The 23,166-nt window shown below is 40.5% G+C and overlaps 1 protein-coding gene across 1 annotated transcript in view; it reads left to right on the top strand.

Moving 5' to 3' along the window:
* BAIAP2L1 (BAR/IMD domain containing adaptor protein 2 like 1) overlaps window positions 1–23,166 on the top strand; it is a 35,758-nt gene that overhangs the window by 9,670 nt on the left and 2,922 nt on the right. Inside the window, exons 3-12 of the mRNA XM_021539742.2 lie at window positions 1,474–1,560; window positions 16,581–16,642; window positions 16,738–16,809; window positions 17,143–17,280; window positions 18,331–18,483; window positions 18,935–19,102; window positions 19,815–19,965; window positions 21,048–21,255; window positions 21,522–21,599; window positions 21,935–22,100. Of these exons, the coding sequence (XP_021395417.1) occupies window positions 1,474–1,560; window positions 16,581–16,642; window positions 16,738–16,809; window positions 17,143–17,280; window positions 18,331–18,483; window positions 18,935–19,102; window positions 19,815–19,965; window positions 21,048–21,255; window positions 21,522–21,599; window positions 21,935–22,100 (1,283 nt within the window). The remainder of the gene's footprint in view (window positions 1–1,473; window positions 1,561–16,580; window positions 16,643–16,737; window positions 16,810–17,142; window positions 17,281–18,330; window positions 18,484–18,934; window positions 19,103–19,814; window positions 19,966–21,047; window positions 21,256–21,521; window positions 21,600–21,934; window positions 22,101–23,166) is intronic.

Here is a 23,166-nt window from a genome sequence, read left to right as displayed (position 1 = left end):
AACAAGAGTAAATACTCTGTTGCTAATCAAACACTTTGCAGCTTTCCAAAAAAGTTGGAGTATGCTGACAAAGAACATAAAACTTACAATAACTCCAGATATGTTTATAATGCATTTTTCTACACAAAGGACAAAAGGTCAAAAAACCTTCCCTTTCTGTAGAAATAATATATATCCATAGTACTGGTTAAGGGACTATACAAGCAGGGTTCTTGATTTAGCACAGGGAAAGTCACACATTTCCTTCCTTTTTAAGTGGTTGTATTAGGAGAAAAGAGTGACTTGGGGCTGTCTTGAGAAAACACAGATAGGAAGAGTTGGACTGGCATCAAATCCTTTTGTGCAGGTGGCACACTGCTCCACCAGTAGCACCAGTATAATTCTTCTGCTCAAAATGTTTGAATACAGAGCACCTATGAGACAGCTTAGACAGAAATCAACTTTTCTAATGCAACAAAGCCTCAAAGAGAATCTTTATTTGATTTGGAAAATTTTCAGTCTTCTCGATGAATATACTGTTATGCAACCAAAGATATCACCTTACTAGTAAAAACTATAAACTACAGACCTGTAATTGGCAATTATATTCCTCTCAGAAGAAAAAGCATTCTAAAGTCAACAGTGAGGCTCTGCTTAACTTTCACTTTAGGTCAAGAATGTACTACTACAAAAAAATAATGACAAATAACTTCAATAATCTATTTATCACATTAAAGCTTGCCTATTTGTCCTCGTTATTTCTTTTCTTTGTGGTATACAAAGATCTTGCATTGAAGATGCAAGGCAGCCACTGTGGATCTATTCCCTGTGTAAGGTGTTTCTCCCCACTGGCCTCTCTGCAGCTTCAATCCCAATGTTTCCATGTTCATTCCAGAGAAACTGGCTTTTCTGTTTAAATCAGCCCTAACCAGGAAATTATTAACTGGGAATAACTGAAACTTCGTGGCACATGTTATTGGTTCCTGTACCAGCCAGCTTTAGAGGGAAAGGATGATTTGTTTTGAGGGGCTCCACATGTGCCTGGTCCAGTTGCCATTTCCCAGGTCCCTGCTCTGGCTGGTCACCACGAGAGACCTCAGCACTTTTAGGAAGTTTGGGATTGCAGTTTGGGCTTTTTCAGCAGTTTTCTCTGTACCAAGGGACTTTGCTATGCCCTGACCAATGGCTTATGGCTGAGCCTTCCCACTAGATGCTGATTTCCTCTGGGTATGCACGGAGGTTGGAGCTAAATAAAGGCTGAAACTTCATTAATGTATTCTGGAGTTCTGCCTTTGTTTCCTGGTTTCACAGATCAGCAGGGAGCACAGGGACTTCCCTAACCTTCTCTGACAGAAGGAGTTCCTTATTGCCATATACCCCTCTTGTACTCTGTGCTCTGGATGACAAGACTTCATAGGATCATACATTAATAAAAATTGAAGATCTTCTGATTTTTTTTAACAGTTGTGTTTTTTTTTTTTCACTCACCCCCAGTTATGGTAATGGCTGGAAGAGCATATTATGATAGCCTTGCAAAGATTGGGGACATATCAGCAGATTCTCCAGTTTCTAAAGAATTAGGTAAGTGGAAATGCATTTTTTAAATTACTCCAAAGTATAACCTTTATTTTTGCTTTCCTGCTGGCAGCTCACAGAACAAATGTGAAGTAGATAAGAATCAGTTAAAGTATGTTCTACTTTTATATAACACAGATGGAAGGGATTACATGCCTTTAAGGCGTATTATGTCTCAAGACTCTTAACAATGTTTTGACAAATTTAGCTCTTTTTTTCCCTCCTTTGGTGAATATATCTTCATATGCATTCAAAATATGTATTTTTAATTCTAAAGTAAGTACCAAAAAACTATGTATCTTGATTTTTAAAGTAGAGGTGAAGGTTGGAATACTTTTGCAACAGAATATTGGTATGAGAAGTCCTCATGTACAACAGCAGTTCTAAACTAAAACAATTTTCTGGTTGAGTGTCATTGTGAAGGGCTCAGTTTTACTTCACTACTTTTGATCAAGTGTATGACTAAAAGTTCTCAGGTGCATTTATATTTATTTTCTACTCGAGCTTTTGAAAGAGAAACTGTAGACTCAAAGACAGATTAATTTTACATTAATATAATACTTCAAGTTCTGTACTCTCTGAAAATAATTTCTGAATATTTGAAAGATCAGCAGCAGCACTTGACCTTGACAACTTCAGTTCTGTAGGTTGAGCAGCATAATTGCAACACTGGGCAAGGGAGAACAAAGTATTTGCAATATTTCTGACAAAATATTCTCATGTCACTGCAAAGCAAAGAACTGGGACCTATACCTGCAAAAAATAAACATTTGTTTAATGCTTTCATTTGCTGTTTGACAAAAATAACTTGATGATGTGTCTTGCCTATGAACTTTTGATTTTGGGCAATGTAGGACCCTTCCCGTGATGTAACTTGCATCTCCTCCTGTAACTCACCACAGTTTGTTAATTCAGGTGATTCCCACGGATGGGTTTAGTAATTTTTTTTTCATAGTTCTGGAGAAGTAGAATTGAGGGGACAGGCCCCTGCTGAAAGGTGGGCACTGGTTGCTGTTTGGCTGCCTGCATTTTTATGGTTGCTCTGACAGCTCTTGTGGCTGAGCGCTGGGGGCCGGGAGTGGTGGAACAGCAAACAGGGCAGAGCAAACAGCCCCGACAGCAGCGCCTCTGTTTGCTTTGCAGGCTGTTTACAGAAAGCAGAGCTGCTGCTGTCAAACTACAGAACAGCTAAAAGAAATGGCTGTGCAGAGTCTTATGAAATAGCAGAAAATGCACAATGACAGTTTTTGCAGTCAAGCAGTTGGTCAGATGCATGGAAGCAACTGATCTATGACTTGTCGCTGTGGGACATGGTGTGCTTATTTGGAAATATTATTATTATTGGGTAATCTTCTGCTGACTTTCGAAAACAGCTGGTTTTCCCTATTATTTGGGACAATACAGAATTGTGATTGAAAATGTATTTTTGTTTAACTATGAATTCCATCCTGCAATTATAAATCTTTTTCAAGAGATACCATACTGAGAAAACACGGCCTTCCTCTCTGCTTTCTGTTCACCTTCTGCTTCAACTTTACTGCAGAAAAATCTATTCTTCTTAAGGCAAACAACAACCCTGGATTTCTTCCAGCATACTCTCTGATGGAATACTTAATTTAGAGATAAGGAAAGTCAGTGAATGCTGGAAAAGGCAGGATAATGTGGTTAGAAGTCTGTGATAGATCATTTGCATTTTCAAGAAAAAGTCTTACAAGTTCTGAAGCTGAGCTACAATATTAGACTATTTACCAAAGAAATATGATATACCCAGGTGTCTCTAAAAGTATCTGCTTGAAAAGAAAAGTATTTACTGTACACTTTGGTGTTTTAATAATATTGCAGTGCATGCTGAGCAGTATGGGGTGCATAGGGACAGATCAAACTTTGCCCTTTCTAACTCCAGGGGAGCTGCTGCAGCCCCCTGTGCAAATCTCACCCGGGAGTTCCTTTAGACTTGCCCAAACACAAGTGGTTGACCACTAGCAGCTCTGTCATGCATAATACTTGTGTTATCTCTGCCAAATTAGAGGTGGTTTCACAGTTCAAACCCAAACCTGCTGGGTGACCTAGAGCCTATTCACTGCCAATGTGATGTAAAGATTGGTATCAAACCACAGCCAATCCTTCCTCCCCAGGAGGAAACACAGAAAGAACCTGGGTTTCTGAGATGAGACAGCAAAAGGGACACCAGCCCCACAGCAGGAGACAAACAGAAACAGAACAGAAAAAAGGAGATTTTTTTGAAGCAGAGGGTGGAAAGCAGAGAGGCTGGAGAAGTCATGGGGAAAAAAATCAAGGAAAAATGCCAGAAATCCTTTCTTCTGTTGAATGAGATTGGAGCAGAAGAGGGAAATGAGAATGAAAAGGAAATCTGGATATTCCAGCTGATTCAGAACTTTTGTACTAAGTATCTCTATCTTTCAAGTCTGGTTGAAGCTCTCTGCATTATTTTAATACAGAATAATTTAAGCAAATTGAGGAAGTGGAAGAATGTACAACAGTCATAACACAATCCTTATGAATAAGGGATGAGTTGATTGAGTCAACATTCTTTCTAATTTTGTATTTCCCTAAATTTCAGAGCTTGTAGTCCCTCAGACTTGGCTATGAGCATTAAAATAACAGAATCTGAATTTATGTGCTTCAAGCTATTCTGCAATATGGAATTTGCATATCTTTTTTCCTAGTACTTTTTGGAAATCCCTCTAGGAAGATAGAAAACAAGACATTGCATGTTTAAAAATGTTAAGATTTCATACTACTCAAATTTAAGCATATACCACACCAGCACAAAATTCTGCGTTTCAATAATGCAGTAAACCCAACTTCACATAGACATTTCACTGCAGTGTTAAAATAGCAACTTTCACGTGTTGCTAATGGTTTTTGTCTTGCCCAAAACACAAAGGTTTGTCAGGCTGTGTCATGTCAATTTTTAGTGTTTATCATTTAAATAAAATCTCCTCTAGTAACACAGGCTGTCTCTGTAGGCTTCACTTGCACATGGAATTGGGAAGTTATTTCCTGCTTGCTTATGGAATTCTGCTTCTCATATCTTCCCAACTATCTTTTCCAGCACCTGCCAGTTATTGTAGCTACATCTCATTTTATATTATGGGTGTAAAGTCCCACTCAGTTTGTTGTGTAGCAACGGTATCTACAGCAGTCACCCACAATTACATTATGGATCTGCACCCAGAGCTTGTTGCTCAAGAATTAAGGAGTGTAAACTATTAATTGCATGTCCAAATAGAAGAAGAAAGTAAAATATTACATTGCATGGTTTTGATCAATGGAACTAAATTGCAGAAGATCAGTATGTTGATAGAACAATCAGAGGACACAAAAGTGTCTCCTAATCTAACCAAGAATGATAATTTATTTAAAGATTACTCTGGTTTAAAGGTTTGTTTTTAATAGTTGCATTGTGTTAAAACTTAATTGGAAACAGGTACGCAAGAGTTTATGTTCATCTGCAGTCTAAAATGTACGAATTTGGGAAAATTTGGGTTCCTTTCAGAAGAATTCTTCTGGTTAAAAAACACTACAAATGATCTAAAGAAGCTAGTATTGAAGTAAAAAATTGCTCTTTGTTGTAGCAGCCACAAGATGGAGAGAGGAGGGGCAAAAACCCCAAAACTTCTTATGGTGCACAGAGGAAGTGGAATTCCTTCCTGACAGAGAGTGAGCCCTGAACTTGATGTTCCTCTCAGGCACAAAAGAACAGATTCTTTTTCAGGGTAAAAGACAGGATTTGAACACAAAAGACTTTTGCCGGTCAAGTGGTGTAATTGTAAAGGTCTCCACAACTTTATCCACAAGTGTCAACTTGTGTCACTCTCACTAGTGAGAAAACCAAGCAGAAAAAGAGAAAATTCCTTGGTTTAGGATGAATGTAGCTAGCTCAGCTTCCATTAAAATAAAAAGGGGAGGGAGAAGAGTTGTTGGCTTACTTTAACACATATACATTGACCCTGTCAGCTGGAATCCTATTTCACTTAGAAAGATGACACCCTGCACTCTTCCCTTCCTCGGCTCATTTCAGCTGGAGAGGAGAGATCTGACATCTTGTCCACCTCACTGCATCCATGCCATCCCTATATCCCAGTGTGCTGCCTTTGGAATGGATTGTGTTGGACAGAAAGGAGAGTGAAGCGTGCCAGCAATTGCAGAACCTTTAGCACCTCATCTGGTGGAAACTTCTGGGAAACCAGCTTAGAGGCTGCAGTTTGAGTAGTTAGAAGCAGGCCAGCTTTTCCTATGGAGCATTAATAAAAGAGTATTCTGCTATATTTATAATGGAATTTCAGATGAAAAAGTCACTCGATTCCTATGCTATAAAAGGAAACTACACAGAGAGCTGTCTTGAAAGGGAAATATAAAGTATTTGTGGGGATTTACAGGAATAAGGTTTTGTATCTTCCAGTTATACAGTAACATTCCAGGCTTGTGCTATACAAACCTCCAGTCTGCTAAAAGAAAGGTGGAAGGAGATGAGCCAGTCTTGAGTGTAAGTTCTGTAATATTTCCCTGCTAGAATATAAACCAGAAATGATGCATTCAAGAAGCACAGTGAACAAGAGGTGAGTTTGTTACTGAACATAAAAGAATGTGTGTAGAAACAGATACTGCAGTTTGTTCTTACAGAACTACCCAAAAAAAGTTTCCTGTATACAATTATTGCTGTAAATTTTGTTATGAAGGCTTCCAGAAAAATAACACATTTTCAAGTTCTAGAAATGGCTGATGGGAGGAAGCAGAATATGAAAATACAAAAGGCCTTTGGTAACAACTGTAGTAGCACGAGAGAAAAGAAAGAAGACATATATTCATAGGATTTCAGTTATATTTTCCCAGCTATTTTTTCATGTTAAGTGAGATAATAGGTTACATTTTTTCAGTCAATTTTAATTTTTTATTCCCCACCTGTCCCAGTCTTACTGCACCCTACAAACTGCAGCTCATTCTCCTGTTGTTAGTCAGTGATAAGATGGGGTGTAGCACTCCTGCAGCCTGTAGCCCTGGTCTGCTCAGGGTGGTTGTGTGATGCAGTGTGGTGGTGCTGGTACCAGAACTGGTGTCTGGGCTCTAAGAGCATCCCCCTGAGTGCCCTGACTCTGGGCTTCAGCTCAGAAACCCCTAATGATGCTCATGAGCACACACCCTCCAGGGAAAAATACATATTCAAAACACCTGCAATGAGTGAGACTTGATATCTTCGTGCTGTGCCTCAAAGGCCTGAGGAAATAGTGACAGGATTGCTTGAAGCATTTCTCACCATGCTGGAACAGTAAATTCCACGGGAGCCTCGCATCATCCTTCATCCTGCAGTGGGAGCCCTGGGCAGGGTGCCCTGGCCCTCACCTGTGTGTCCATGCCACGTTTCCTGGGCTGTGGCCAGGTCTGGCCAGGCCAGGCTGACTCCAGGTGTGTGCTCCCCCAGCCTGAACCCCCCCAAACACAGCCCAGCCTGAACCCCCAAACACAGCTCCTCCAGCCTGAACCCCCAAACACAGCCCAACCTGTACCCCCAAACACAGCTCCCCCAGCCTGAACCCCCCCAAACACAGCCCAGCCTGAACCTCCAAACACGGCCCAGCCTGAACCCCCAAACACGGCTCCATCACCAGGGGCTCATCCAGGCCAGGAGGTTGTTCTCTCTCCCATCTCTGAGCTAAGGATGCTGAGCAATCACAGCCTTTCCTCACCCAGGTAAAATCAGCCTGTGTCAAAAAAATGCACTTCTTGTGCTCTCAGAGACAAAATGGAAAGTAAATTTTGTGAGGAAAATAACGTCATATTTGTAGCTGGCTTGTAAATCCTTTAGTGAAAGGATATATTTAGTCTGTACAGTCAGCTCTTCCTGCTGAATTATTTCTCAACAGAAAAATAATCCAGTATCCATTGTAGATGTCACTAACAGTCCCACGGGGCAGGGCAGGGAACCTAAACCAATTGTCTTGGACTTCTGAGTAAGAGAATGTTATCAAAACTTTTGACACAATTTAGATATGGGTTTTTTTGGTTTGGGTTTTTTTTTGACACTGCTAAGACTGTGAAATTCAGTGGCAGTTCAATGCTGTAATGAAAGTTGCAGTGGTTCCTTGTGGTTTATTGAATTTCATGTAGCATTTATAATGATGACTTAAATATTTACTCTCTCTGGTACTGGAAACCCATAAAAACTTCAGTTGCTACTGGTTCGCATGATTTGTTTGTTCCATCCCTGCTGTAAAACAGGGATTAGCTCTCCTATATGATCTTCCTTAACTAATCTGCCTCAAACCAGCAGGGTTTCATCCAGGCAAGTTCAGGCTTGTGGCTGTATTGTAACTTATTCTTTTTTTCACCTGACTTGTGTGGAGATTACCAGTCACTGTACCCCACTGCAGCTCAGATATGAAAAGCTGTTTTATACAGGGCTTCCAAGGCCCTATGAAAGATGAGTTCCTGACATACAAACCCTAATGTATTATGGGTTTATATATTTGGGAAAAAAAAAAAAAATACCTGCAGCAGACTTCATATATATTAGTAATGGAGTAACAGGTGGAAAAACAAGTTTGTCATTTTTCATGCATTATTTACATGGCATATACTTTTCCTTTCCTTTTTTTTTTAATTAAAATTTAGTTTCTGTTCTTACCAATCATCTGAGACAAGCTGAATATTTCATGTTGATTATCATCTGTTCAATGATACAGTATGTTTTTAAAAATTCTAATCTCTGAATTTTTTTTGACTAAGAGATCACAACATCTTGTAAGAAATGGGGGAACTAGACTGCAGACTGAACTTTGCTGAATCTGCAGTAAAGTCACATTCCTCTTTAGAATACAATGTGAGCTAATGTTTTTGTTCCATTTCAAACAGGAAAATAGGAGCATCACCCCAAGAACAAACTCTGAGTAACTGGAAATCAAAATGGTCTTGTTAATGTCATAAGTATTCACTCTTGTCTAGCCTTATGTGGGAATAAGTCATGGATTAGCAGTTCATTGCCCACTTTATAGCATGGTATGAACTGTGTAGTTCTTTCTAAAGTCACTTTCACCTGTGTCCAGCTGAAAGAATTTGGCATTAATTTTAGTCTTAGTAGAGTATAATTAAAAAACAAGTTGATCCTTGGGTTTAACTGAATGTGGCTTATAAACAGGCATTGACTTTCTAAATTATAAAGAGCTGAGCAGTATTCTGTCTCTTTAAATATTTAAATATCCCAGAGTTTTAAAGAAAAATAATAATTTTAATTTGAGTAATTAAAATTCTGTCTTCTCTACTGGGAAAGTCCTTTTTTATGTGGTCCTAAACTATTTCAAATTATCATCAATGAAGTTTTAGAAAGGGGTGACTATATATAGGACAAGAAAGGGGTGACTATATATAGTTCTGATCCTGGGCTACAAAAGGAAATGATATCATATGAGGTGCTAGGCTACTAGAATAGAAGTGAACTGTGCTCTATTCCTTCATTGTTTGCCTAATTATGAAATGGGAAAAGGCTCTTTGAATAAGAGGATTCTTTGATTCTATTTCCCATGCTGAGAGCAATGTGTAACCTAATGACAGGGAAGTGCTCAAGAGAGTATTGCCAAGTATGTGTCAGTGAGAAACAGACAGGCACTTGTATGGCTAAGTTATATATGTGCAGGCAAACGTGTACATTGCAAAATAAAGCCAATATTTGGGAAGGACAGAACTTAGTGTACAGCATTTGCTGTAAAAGTAAAATGCTAAAAGTTCCCTTTGGTCCTACAGATGCATCTTGTGCCTAGAAAGTTCTGTGTGCTGGGAAAAGCAGCTGTGGACTCCTGGCCAAGTGTGTTGGCTGTGATATAACTGGAAAGAATTAATTTCACTGGATAAAAACAGAGGCTGAAGTTTTAGGCTGTTTAGGGTTGGGTTGTTTGGGGTTTTTTCACTTGAATCAGATGAAAATTTGATTGTGGTCAAAGATACTTAAGAAGTAGGCATGGGCTAGAATACATTTTTCAGGAGCACAGCAGTGAAGTCCTGTGGGCAGGAGCAAGTGGAGCACTGGGAGTTCATCAGCTCAAATCCCACCAGTGCCCAGTTCACAAAATTAGCAACAATCCTGAATAATCCTATTATTGCTTACTGCTTTTGTCTGGACGTGGAGGCAAGATACTCAGACTACTTAGACTTAGGCATCTTGCAGGACTGTTTATCTCTTCTGTGTCAATGAGACTGGAAAGTAATTATTCATTTCACTTAACCCTTAATCTGTTTTAAATTAACTGACTTATTTGCTTGTTATATCACAGAAACATTTCTCACTGTACTAAGGTTGTTCATAGCCTTAATGAGAAGTCTGCATATTTTAAAATGAATCTCAGAATCCCATTTAGAATATGAAGTTCTCCTTACTTCTATTTTTATTTTATTTATGTATGGTTCTGGCTGCCTCAGGGTATTATATCTAGCATGTAGAGTGGACTTAAGATACTTACTATACTTTAAAATCTCTTCCCCTTTTCTCGATGTTTTTTTTTTTTCTCCTCCCTTTCACCTTCTGCAGTCACCTTCACAAAATGGCACTGAATGGTCATGTGTCAATGCCATTTTGTAAAGTGAATTACAGGGAGATTTACTCCTGAATTCCTATTCCATGTTCGCTCATGCAGTAAGGAAAGGCAGACTTGACCTAGTCCTATTGATTTATGTGCATATTACAATTAATTCTACAGATGGGGGGAGTGTGTTAAAGCATTCTGGACAAATTTTATCAGAAGTGCAGTTAGAGCCAGGCAAGTTTTGCATTGTTATGATTCTTTATGATTTTCTTCCTTCATATGTTAAATTCTATTAAACCTTTTGGTTTCATTAACACATCTCTTGCACAGTTAAATCCTTCCTATTACATAATGATAAATTTAACACGTTTGAAGTTTGGCAGATGTGTTGTTCAACCATATTTGTTACACTGTATTCCTTTGAAATTTCCTATTTTATTGCCTCCTGGGGACTGCTGTTTTGAAAGGACTTTGTTTCTAATTTTCCCATGTCAGAAATGCCTTTTTTCTGGGCAGAGGGTGACCTGGAGAAAAGAGCATCTTGCCAGCAATACATCTAATAGCACACTTGGACTGTGCTGTCTCCATGTGCAGCTTTGACTCAGCCTTTCATTCTCTTGTTTAATAGAAATAATTATGTGTCTTCATCTCTAAGTCATAAAGTTAATCAACCTGCTCTGAATACAAAACAAGGCAACAGAGGGTAAATGAGTGATATAATTAAGCATTTTGCCTATTCCCAGACATCTAAAAAAGTCACTATTAAGAGACTTGAATTTTTTCAAAAGCAACCTCCTCTAAATAAAACAAAATTGAATTATATTTCAAGTAAGCTGATGCAATTAATACTTTTATTGATGCTAATGTAGCTATTAGGTATTTAAAAGTTTAAGTGATTTTGTAGGTAGCTGTTGATACTTGCTTCTATGACAGAACTCTATTGATTGAGTTCCATTTTTGTTTCTAACTTGAACAAATCCTTTTAGACTTCACAAGAACAGTCAACACAAGGTGAAAAGGTAAATAACCTGAACAATCAGCCAGTGCAAACAGTGAGGTTGAAGTGTAACTTCTGCAGAAGTTCTGGCCTTACAATGAGGATTTCTGAGAGAAATTGCTTTCCTTGGTTTTCATCTCCTGGGCAAGACAGCCTTTCAAGGATTTTTTTCTTGCTCAGGGGATGCTGTATATGGAGAAATGACTGCTGCACCTTTTGGACTCATGGTTGTTTTGGGTTTTTTTGTAGCAGACCCAACATAATTAATGAAATTCTAGTCTGTATTACTTTCTCAATAGAAAATATAGATGCAACCAACATCTTTGGTTAAGCCTAAAAATATTCCACAAATTCCTGAAGTTTCAGCTTAAAAGATCTTTCTATGGGAGCACTGAATTTAATTGAAACTGAAATAAATGTACCATGGAACCAATACTGCTTATGGTCTTATATCAAATTATAGCTGTATTATGACACATGGTTTCATGAACTGTATATGAGGAATGTTTGTTTAATTTTTAAGTAATTTAAGATATTTGAGATGTTCCCCCAAAATCCTTTTCTGAAAGAGATTGTTTCTCTTCCCTACAGTGCACCTCTAAGGTAATAGCAAAGTATCAGAGCAAGTATCTGTGAACATCTACAACTACTTTTTTGTTTTCTAAAACAAAGTGAGAAAATTTCATGTACACCTACTTCATTCAGTCACAAAGATTTCATGTTCAGGGTGTGGGAAGATGGAAAGCAGAGAAGTATTGTTGAAAGACAAGTATTTGAATAGTTATATTTATCATCAAGACGAGTGTTTTGGGTTTATTAATTAATTGCATCATGTGATGACTAAAACTGGTTCAAGTTTACAGGATGGCTGCCACAAATTGGAGTTTAGTGGCCTGGTGTCATGTGCTCTGCTCTGTTGTTTTGTTTGATAGGTTTGGGGGGTTTCCAGTAAATGATGACGAGGTTAATATTTCATTATCAGGTATCATATACCTAATCATGATTAGAACCTAATCATGAGCAGCTTTAATATAGAGCAGAATATTTTAACTGATGTGAGAAATGCATGTTTGTCTTCACGTTAAGTAGTTTTCTGTGCCTTTTTGCAAGAGCCTGGCCTTAGGTTATGCTGCCATTAATCCAGAGTAATCCACTGTCTTTCTTACAACTGTTCTATAATTCACCATGGTGATTACAATCCAAATATCATACTGAAGTTGTTCCATTTCCATTCTACTTGGACACTGTTCTCTGTAGGCTAGGGGTGATTTTGTCTCTCCTGAATTAGTATTCTACAAAAACTTGTCTCCTTGTATAAATTAATTCAGGAGAACACCATCTAAATGTGACTAACCCATTATCTTAAACAGGCAATAAAGAAATATGATACTGTTCACTGCATAATGTTCATAATAATGTTCACTGCAAAAATGCACTCTATTTATTCAAAGTGCAGAATCTGATCTATAATTTAAATCTTAATAGATCAGAGTGTGGTTATTGTGGATGGGTTCTTTTCATGTTTAGAATCAACATTTTGTAAAGGGGAAATGAAATGGTGAGCCAGTACATGCAGTGCCCGTGGATTCCTGGTGGCAGGGAGGAGATCCCAGAATAAAGTATATATATGTATACATTAAATATAAGTATGACTTTTGATTGATGCACAGTACAGGAAATCTCTGGTTGAGAGCAAAAGGAAATGCAATTAATGACAGAGGCACTGACAACTAAACACACAGTTTAAAAGTTTTCTGGAACACTAAAATGAACCAGTCAAATAACCCAGCACAAACCATTTAGAAGGAAGTGCAGCTTCCGAAGTTCTCTCAGGACATGTCTTGGCAGTATTTTTCTGTAACAGAGATGAAAAAGTGAGCACTCAGAGCAGAAGGGCTGCAGACAGAAGTGAGCCCAGGTTTTCCATGGAAGGCGTTGGGCAGGGAGGGTGGCAGGGAGGGTGGCAGCCCCGAGCTGAGTCAGTGCCCCACCTTGCTGGATGTCTGTCCGTGCTGGAATGCTGACACTGCCAAGGATTAGCTCAGTGCTCTGCCCTGGCAGCTGCTGCACGGAGTGGGGTTTTTACACAGAGCGGGAATAAGTTTGTTTTAAAAGCACAGAAATCTGTGAAGGGTAATTATTTTGAGGGCCATTCCAGTTCTTGCCCTGAATTTCTGTAAGTTCCAAAACAGCTCTCTAGTCTGTGATGTAAAACCAAATAAACTTTGTAATGTTGTTTGTATTTCCTATAATTTTTCCTTCTTTCTTTTATCAACATTTTCCTTTTTAAGTTGTAGATAAGTATTCATAAAACTCTTCTAACTTTAAAAGCCCATTATAGTCTAAAATATATCCTTTGAGTGTAGTTGGTGAAACAGAAACAGTAGAAACCAAAGTGCATTCATTCTGGAGCCTTAAAGTAACACTGCTCACCTCCGTTACTTCAAGTGTTTGTGTAACTAATTGTATTTATTTTTCTATTGCATGTGAGCAACTAATTACTGTAGTACCTCTCACTTCTCATAGTATTTATATTGCTGTAGTCACCAGCAGCTTTAAATATGAACAAAAAAACCCCACAGCCCTCTGTGGGCTGCACAGAACTCAGAAAAACTATATATATATTTCTTTAAAAAAAGCATTCCTCTGTGACTGTGAATTCCTTTTCTTGCTAGTCAAGGGGTTGTCTGTTCCCGTTGCATTCCAATTCTTTCCTCTAAGTGTCCTGCAGTCTGTTGTGCAAAGAGAGGTAGGGGTGGGCACTGGAGCAGGAAGAGGGATTCCTGAAAAGCCAGGAGAGACACGTGTGTTTCCTCCTGCACCACCTCATGTTTCCCCACAAACAACAATGCAGACCCACATTTTATAAGATTTAGTTGTAAATCTGCTGTGTTATACTGCTTCACAAGATATGTGGTTCTCATTTCAAAGAAACAAAGATTTTTGAGATGATGTACCTGGAGAATGACAAGTTAGAAGGGAGAAAGGTGGTAACATCCATGGACATGGGGATGCTTCTGCCTGATGTGAGAAGGTTACCAAGTCACCAGCCTGCTCGCTGGGGAGGCAGGCTTGGATGTCTGTCAGATGAGAAGGTTCTCATGAAGAGTTCTGTCATTCATTTATTAAGCCTTTTTTTTTTAATTATTGGCATCTTTTAAGAGCTTTTCTGAACAGCTGAACGATCTGAAGCATTATGGAATGATAAGGTTTTGCTCAGGGGTTCTCAAAGAATATGGATGGTAGATGACAAAATTCATAAGTGTTGAGCACTTAATGCATCCTTTCTATTTTGACTCAAAAAAAGGAAACTAGAATTGCATAAGATGGCAGATAGGAGGGACACACAGTCCCATGCAGTGACTGCCAGTGATGTGCAGGAATTACAGAACTGTGGTCACTCTGCAGCCCTGCCTGTGCACGAGAATAGCACAACTGCAGGTACCTGTGGCAAATCCAGGTGGGACGGCTGCAAGGGTGATTGAGGGATCCAAGGATCAGGATCATTGGAGGAGGTGTGCCAGGAAACCAGCTGTCAAACTGAACCTGCCAGTCCTGCCATGCAAATGGAATGCCAGGAAAACACATCTCTAGTCAAGGCTTCCACACGCAACCCAGTTTGTGGCTCTGTTCATGGTCCCAGCACTGGTAGCTGGTGTGATTTGGGTGCAGCCAAACTGGGCCCTTCCAGCTGCTCTCCTCAGCAGTGCTGCCATCTCCCAGCCAGGGCTGGCACTCTCTGTGTGCCGTGCCAGGGCACGGAAGGGAAGGGCGTGGGGCTGACGTGGCCATGAGCAGCAGGCTCAGGGTGATGTGGGTGCTGCAGGCACAGGGTGATGTGGGTGCAGCAGGCTCAGGGTGATGTGGCTGCAGCAGGCACAGGATGATGTGGCTGCAGCAGGCACAGGGTGATGTGGGTGCTGCAGGCACAGGGTGATGTGGGTGCTGCAGGCACAGGGTGATGTGGGTGCAGCAGGCACAGGGTGATGTGGCTGCAGCAGGCACAGGGTGATGTGGGTGCTGCAGGCACAGGGCGATGTGGGTGCTGCAGGCTCAGGGTGATGTGGGTGCAGCAGGCTCAGGGTGATGTGGGTGCAGCAGGCAGGGTGATGTGGGTGCAGCAGGCACAGGGTGATGTGGCTGCAGCAGGCTCAGGGTGATGTGGGTGCAGCAGGCAGGGTGATGTGGGTGCTGCAGGCACAGGGTGATGTGGGTGCAGCAGGCACAGGGTGATGTGGGTGCAGCAGGCACAGGGTGATGTGGGTGCAGCAGGCAGGGTGATGTGGCTGCAGCAGGCTCAGGGTGATGTGGGTGCTGCAGGCACAGGGTGATGTGGGTGCAGCAGGCACAGGGTGATGTGGGTGCAGCAGGCAGGGTGATGTGGCTGCAGCAGGCTCAGGGTGATGTGGGTGCTGCAGGCACAGGGTGATGTGGGTGCAGCAGGCACAGGGTGATGTGGGTGCAGCAGGCACAGGGCGATGTGGGTGCAGCAGGCAGGGTGATGTGGCTGCAGCAGGCTCAGGGTGATGTGGGTGCTGCAGGCACAGGGTGATGTGGGTGCAGCAGGCACAGGGTGATGTGGGTGCAGCAGGCACAGGGTGATGTGGGTGCTGCAGGCAGGGTGATGTGGCTGCAGCAGGCACAGGGTGATGTGGGTGCTGCAGGCAGGGTGATGTGGGTGCTGCAGGCACAGGGTGATGTGGCTGCAGCAGGCTCAGGGTGATGTGGGTGCTGCAGGCACAGGGTGATGTGGGTGCAGCAGGCACAGGGTGATGTGGGTGCTGCAGGCAGGGCAGCACCAGCCCACAGGTCGCTCTGCTCTGCACATACAGCCACACCCAAGGATGGGGGGATGTTTCCTCTGTATCCTCCTGGAGCAAAATGGAACAGTTCAGCTTTCCGCTGCTCACGGTCCTGCCTGGGCTGTGTAAGTTTGTGCTGGAGAGCAGAGCAGAATGGGATATTCAGGGTCTGTTGTGAGGATGCTGAGGAATCTGCTCTGCCTTGGCTGTTGGTTAATGCAGCACAGGTGGGAATTCCTGTGTGGATCAGGTCTGTTTTAGCAGGTGTGCAGTGAGGGAACTGAAAGGTTGCTTTGTTGACTCTGAAGGTGCAGTAACTTAATAAACACTGAAGTTTAGTTTTCAGACTCTGAAATGGATAGCAGCTATTTGGGTAGTAACAACTTGTGTGCTATTCTCTCACTTGGTGTGAAAAGAGGCTGTGAACTAAACCAAGAGGAACCGTTCTGGAGAGAAGGAAGTCTTTCCAGGCACTCCAGGTCCCTTTTTCATAACAATGCATGATTAGTTTGTCTGTGGCCAGAGTGAATTATTCATTTCAGCTGCTGTGATAAGCAACGGCAAGAAATTTCCTACCGCTCTTAAATATAACCATTAATGAGTATTTAGTTAAATGTATTTTATTACTGCTCTTTGTTAACTAACTTCAGAAGTCTAAGAAAGAAACCAATAGAGTTGTATGTTTATCAACAGGCCAAGTTCTGGTAGAAATCTCAAGAACACACAAGAAACTTAATGACAGTCTAGAGGAAAGTGTAAGTTAAATAATTTTTTCTAATTCATTTTCCTTGTGCAATTATAATCTATTTTTGCCAATTTTTAATAATGCTTATTTCATTTGTTTTTAAAGTTCAAAAAATTTCATAAAGAAATTATATCTGAACTGGAGAAGAAAACAGACCTGGATGTAAAATATATGACTGTAAGTACATTCAATTCTAAAACTCGTATTTTATTTGTCTATTGCTAGTCAATTATTTTAGACATTGTTTCCCAAGATTTAATTAATCAATACAAACAAACTTTAATAGAAATGCACTTTAGATATACAAAGATGGCCAAGATTTTCATGCTTAATTTAAGTTAAAAAGGGAACCCCTGTATGACTTCATAGCTCCTTATAAAACTACTACAATTGCTGAATTCATTTGGGGTGTGTGAGCAATATCTCAGAGATCACAGTAATGCTTTTCAGTCCCTTACCCAGATACAAGGCTGAGTGCATTATGAGAGGATGTAAATGCTTTGTTTGCAGGCAACTTTAAAAAGGTACCAAACTGAACACAGAAGCAAACTGGATTCCTTAGAGAAGTCTCAGGCTGAGCTGAAAAAAATCAGAAGGAAAAGCCAAGGAGCACGAAATGTAATGAAGTATGAGCACAAAGAAATGGAGGTCAGTGCATTGTCTCTTATTTGTTCCATTATCTGTATGAGAACTGGTCAACAGAAAACATTAATGGTTTCTCAAAGCTGGTGTGTGCTAAAGGCACTCTTAGAGTTTGTGCTGCAGCTGCAATGGAGCTCTCACTGCTCCAGTGTACATATTCAGAGGCTTCTGGTTCCTAGATTTCATCCCTTGGCCAATAATTGATCCCTAACTACACCTTTATTCAGGGCTCTACACAGGGAGCCAGCTGAACTATGCAAATTCAGTAGTAATTCGCTATAGAGTAATTTCCCTAAGTAGGCAATGCCAGCTTGTGTGATTGCCTTTCCTACTGCTCTTAATCCAGCATTGCCATCTTGAGGTGAAATCTGAAATGGCAACACACTGAGGAGAAACTGTTTTAAAATTAGTAAATCAGATTCTCATTGTCATGTGTCTCTCTGAAAATACTTGCCATTGATATTTTTATTTTCATGACACTTGTGTTTCCTGCTAGCCTATATATTTTTTTCTCCATAGCTATTTTAATTTCCAAAGAAATCTCTGTGTATAACACAATACAGTAAGTGGAGGTAACAGCAGCTCCTATTTCTTACTGCCTGTCTTTTAACCTGCTTTCATAAGAGTTGAGGGTTTTTTGAAAGTTCTGAGTCTGAGTTCAAGGATTAGCATTTAATGAATCCTCATAATCTCAGATAAATATAGTTCAGTCTTTTTAGTAACTCATATCCCCCCCTCCAAATGAAGCAGAGATTCATCACAGCTTTGTGTGAATAAATGGAGCTGTGGTGGCGCAGACAAAGGTCATTAGTCTAATTTGAACACACACCCCCCTCACAACCCCTAAATAGGCTTCTAATTGTCTTTGGGGACAGTATACATTCACCTGATGAGATCAGTGAAGTCAGATCTGTGCAGGAAAAGAGAGGACTTAGAAGTAGAGCCTATCCCACCCTGCCTTTCCAAAAGCTTTTTCTAAGGCTTTTAGAGTTTTCTTAATTAATTGGATATAGCATCAAATAAAACTCAATCTATGTGATTCTTTTTTTCCCTCAGTATTTGGAAACTGTGAGCTCTCGACAAAGTGATATTCAGAGATTTATTGCAGAAGGATGCAGAGAAGCTCTCCTTGAAGAGAAAAGAAGGTTCTGTTTTCTGGTTGACAAGCACTGCAGCTTTACCCAGCACATGCACTTCTACCATGTTCAGGTCAGTGCTGTGAGAGTAAACAGAAATGAAACTCCTGAAATCCAGGCACACAGGAGTATTGAGTATTTCCTGCAGCATGTAGGCCAGACTGTCAGAAATCGCTAAGACTGAAGTGCCAGACGAGTGTTGTGCCCAGTTCACAAAAAGTGTTTATAATACACTATTCTATGAAATGTATTGTAGCAAAAATCAAGGGTTACTGTGATTTTTTTTTAATCATGTATCAAGAAAAAAATACATGGACTGATCAGGTACTTCCAATATCTGACCCTGCAAAAGAGTTGTTTTTACAATATCTTATTTGTTTTAAAGAGGTATTCCTTAGAAGAATCCTACAAAATACTTCCATTTTGCTGGTGTAGACATTTTGGTACAATGAAAACTAACCAGTAGATTTGTGCAATTTTATGAAGAAGCCTGCTTTGACAAGTATCTTTTAATTTGGATGCAGTGTGCGGACTTCCTAAAATCCAAGCTGCCTGGGTGGGAGGAAATCTGCAGTGATGCCACCAAAGTGCCTGAAAAAGTCAGGATGATGATAGATGAAATCAGGACCCCTGGTTCCACGCCGGTCTCGGGAACGCCGCAGCCGTCGCCAATGGTGAAGAGAAACGCCCTGGTACGTTCTTCCTCACGGCTGGGGCTGCCAGAGGTTCTGCTGGACCTCAGCATTTGGGATGGATCCCACGGTGTATCTCAGCTGGAATATGCTGGGCTTGGGCATGGAACCAAGATCATCAAGCTGAAGCTCTGCTATGGGGAAAACACAGCAGAGAAGGGAGCAGCTGTGTCCAAGCAAGGCTTGGTTCTCAGCTGGGTGCCCAGTCCTGCAGAACTCGGCCTCAGGGCTGCTTTTGTTCCAGCCATTCCATTTCCTACATTCTTGTCTCTAAGAGCATTTCATACTCAGTAGTTCAATGTAAACTTAAGAAAAATATTATTTTCTATTTGCTTTCTTTCTTCCTTTCATGATTATTAGCTTACTGGACTACAGGTGAAATTCTCATTTCTGCTGGTTCAAATGTTGTGTCATCATTAGTTGTTGAATTTCTAAAAGATCAGAGTAAACTTCTAAGCAAGAAAAATCTGGAGAGCATCGTGCTATTTGCAGAAAAAAGGCTGTTGTAGCCTTCCCACTAGTAAGTGTTTATCAAGCCACTTAGAAACTTTCAATCAGCAATTCCATAGGAACATGTGGGCTATATGTCATGTTTAAATGTGTATCCTTCAGGAATATTTGAGCATTGTTCTCTCAAATTCAATCTTGCAAAAAAGTTATTGCTGTTCCCCCAGTATTGTCATACTTGTCATTGTTGTTTCTGTGGCTCCAGATTGGAAATGATTTTTATCCTCACCAAGAAAATGCATCCAAAGTGCCCCCGGCTCCCACAGGCAGGGCATACACGAGCCCACTCGTGGATATGTTCAACAATCCTGCAACAGCTCCCAAAGCACCTTCTGAAAAGCTGAATCACTCAGCAGGTGAGTGTCCCTTCCCTGCAAACTGGGTAAGTGTGAATGACATCCTGCAGAGTTCAAAATTATCTCAGGGCTGCTCTGCTACTACGAAGATGTGAATTTCAGGATCTTTGGAGGAGTAGGAAATGGTCTTTACAAAGGATTTGCATCATTTACCTAACGGGAGAGAGCTGTGTTAAACGCAGGTCAGGGTAAATCGTTTCTATTTTAATTACTCTCTGTGTGTCACTGATTAACCCAACTTAACTGCTCTCATGGCTTGAAATGTTATCAGCAGAAGGCATTCCATGATTTTGAACAGTATACATGTGAGTGTTTCAGTGCACACAAACAAACACTGACAGTATCACTCTGGCATACTTCAAGGGCATGTAGTAGTAAGGGAGAAATGCACATGGGACAAAATGCACATAGTCTTGTAGTTCTTTTCCTGAAATTTAAAATCCTTGTAAGATTTGCTTCCCAAGTGTCTAATATATTGATTTTTATACTTTCTGTGATATGGGAAACAACTAGGCCTAGACCATAGCATAAGAAATGCAGAACTCTTCAATGTGTAATAGAAATTCCAGCATTTCTTCCATAAAAATACATTTACAATATATTGTACTAGTTAAATAACATACAGACTTAAGCCCTCCTTTATATTTTTTTCTGATAAACATCTGGTGTCCAAAAAGTGCTGAGTATCTGCAAGTCTTCTCAATGCTGAAGCTGAGTGCTGAGGCACATTTGAAAGTTAGATTTTATACACAATTCCATTTTTCAGAAGGGAAAATTTTCAAAGGCCTTCTACACATGTGATTGTTTAGTACTTTTCATGCCAAAAGAGGAAAGAAGTAGCCAGTTAAAACTCACAGAACTTTTTCTGCCTGTTGGTTCCACTTTATTATGCTGGGTATGTGCATATAAAGGCATATGGAGTTAATAACTTCATGGTGATAAGAAACATTGGCAGTGAGAGGTGTCTAAGTACAAAGTCTCAGAACTCCACTTTCACTTGAGTTTTCCTTTATTTTTTTCCTCTCAGATTACTAATTGCATTTATTTCTGTGTGTCAAATTTTTTTTTCCTCTTTTTGACAGAGAATTCAGATGATGCCAGTTTATCACGTTCAACTTCTGTTGCCACGGGACTGAACATAATGAAAAGGCAAAAAGTGAAGACAATCTTCCCTCACACTGCTGGAAGCAACAAGACATTGCTCAGCTTTGCCCAGGGGGATATCATCACCCTGCTGGTGGCTGAGGAAAAGGATGGCTGGCTTTATGGGGAGCATGACACAACCAGACTGTAAGATAATCATTACCCACCCTGACAATGAAGTAAAAGTGTCTCACCAGATTATAGTTAGTAGATATTAGTAAATGGTTTTCCACCTTTTTTACTGGCTGTCACTGACTAGGACTTGGGGTTTCCCTCTAAGGAAAATTTATGCACATACATGGCATCATCAGAAATTGGTTTCTTCAAAAGTTAAATCTGTTTGCTGACTTTAATGTTGTATTTTGAAAGATCTTTCCAACTTTGTATAATATAAAAGACCTTTCCCTTTACAGAAAAGGATGGTTTCCATCATCATACACCAGACCACTGGATGAATCAGCAGAAGAAAAAGCCTTTGCCCCAGTGCCAAGGTAATATTTTGGGTGGCACTTGCAGAAATGCCCAGATTTATTTAAAATGTTATTTTTGTGCTCATGTTCTTTGAGGTTCAGTAACATGTATAGCGAATACTCTCTAATAGTCTGTAGTACAATGCCTTAATTATGCTAATAATGTGTTTTAATGGTTACACACAGACCCAAGGAGTAGCTTTAGAACAGCCTTAACTCAGAGTCCCCCTGGCTCCAGGACATGGCACCCATTATTCACTTCCAGCTCGTGCACTTCTGAGCTTTCCGGTGCTGAAGAGAAGTGCAAGGTGGGTTCTGGCATCTGAGACTGGTATTTGTTGGGTTCTGTCTTGCAGCCCTGCACCAATCCGAAGTGTTAGCTCTGTGAACCTTGTGGAGAAAGGGGAAGTTGTCCTCCCACCACCAGACTACCTGGGGGCTGCCCAGACAGACAGACGGATGGAGCCTGCCAAAGGTGCTGCTGTGAAAACTCCGACCGACCGAGCGGAGCAGGCAGGCCCGGTGAGTGCCCGGGGCAGGGAACCCAAATATTCCCCCCTGCTTGGATGGGCTCTTAAATGAGGCCCTGAGATCTCCTACCTCACCCACCTGTGCTTGACCTCAGCCCTTTGACCCATCTGTCTCCAGCAGTATCGGGGATTTTGGCATTTCGGTCCATCCATCCTAACAGGAAGGGAGAGAATTGTTCAGATATGTAACTGACAACAGCGGGAGACTTACCCTGCAGAGCAAAACTTCTCAGCCATGGAATCTGTTAAACATGAAAAGAAATTCTCACAGAAAGCAGTACAAATCCATCACCTCCAGTGATGTTAGAGCTGTGGGGCACAGGGGACTTACAGCAGCATAAAATTTGAGTTTGCAGCTATTGCCAGGGGAGGGCTGTACTAACTTCTGCCTGTGTTCAGCAAAGCTGAAGCTAAGTGAAAATACATTTTTTATTAACAGATAATGTATTACAATGCTGTTATTTCTGATATTTAAGCAGCATTCAAACTGATTGAAAATTAAGACTAATCAAATTAGGCAATTATGACCTTTTTTTCTTGCTGCTTGTTTAAGTAAGTATTTTGCTGACATGTATGGAAGGGTGATGTTTTTGAGACTTTCTCCAAAGAGCCTCTTAAAGCAGAAATCACATTTTGAAGGCAAAAAAAAAAAAAAAATTAAATAAAATAAGGTTAGAATTGCTAAAATATGAGACACTGTACCAAAGTAAGATGCAAAGTTCTCTTAGTTGGTGCCATGGGAAACTTCAAGAATCAAAGAATAATACAATTGGCTGATTGACTGCCAGTAGCTAAAAATGGTATTATTTATTGGTATGACTAAATATTTTCTCTTAATATAGCATCCAAACAAATTTTAGGTTGACCTGCTGACAGGTGTTTTTGCTTTCTAAGTAAGGTTGTGAATCCTGCAGTAGAAATTGAAATTGAAGTGGCCTTTACAATCACGTTCGTAATTGAATCACATACTTGTGTCTAGTTCTTAAAAGAACAGGTTACCTCACTTTACAAATATAAATAGTGTGAAAGTATGGAAGTTGTTGCTGGAGATTTGTGAA

The sequence above is a fragment of the Lonchura striata genome, chromosome 16 (assembly GCF_046129695.1).
Source record: "Lonchura striata isolate bLonStr1 chromosome 16, bLonStr1.mat, whole genome shotgun sequence".
Taxonomy (NCBI): domain Eukaryota; kingdom Metazoa; phylum Chordata; class Aves; order Passeriformes; family Estrildidae; genus Lonchura; species Lonchura striata.
This window is presented reverse-complemented; position numbering and strand designations above follow the sequence as displayed.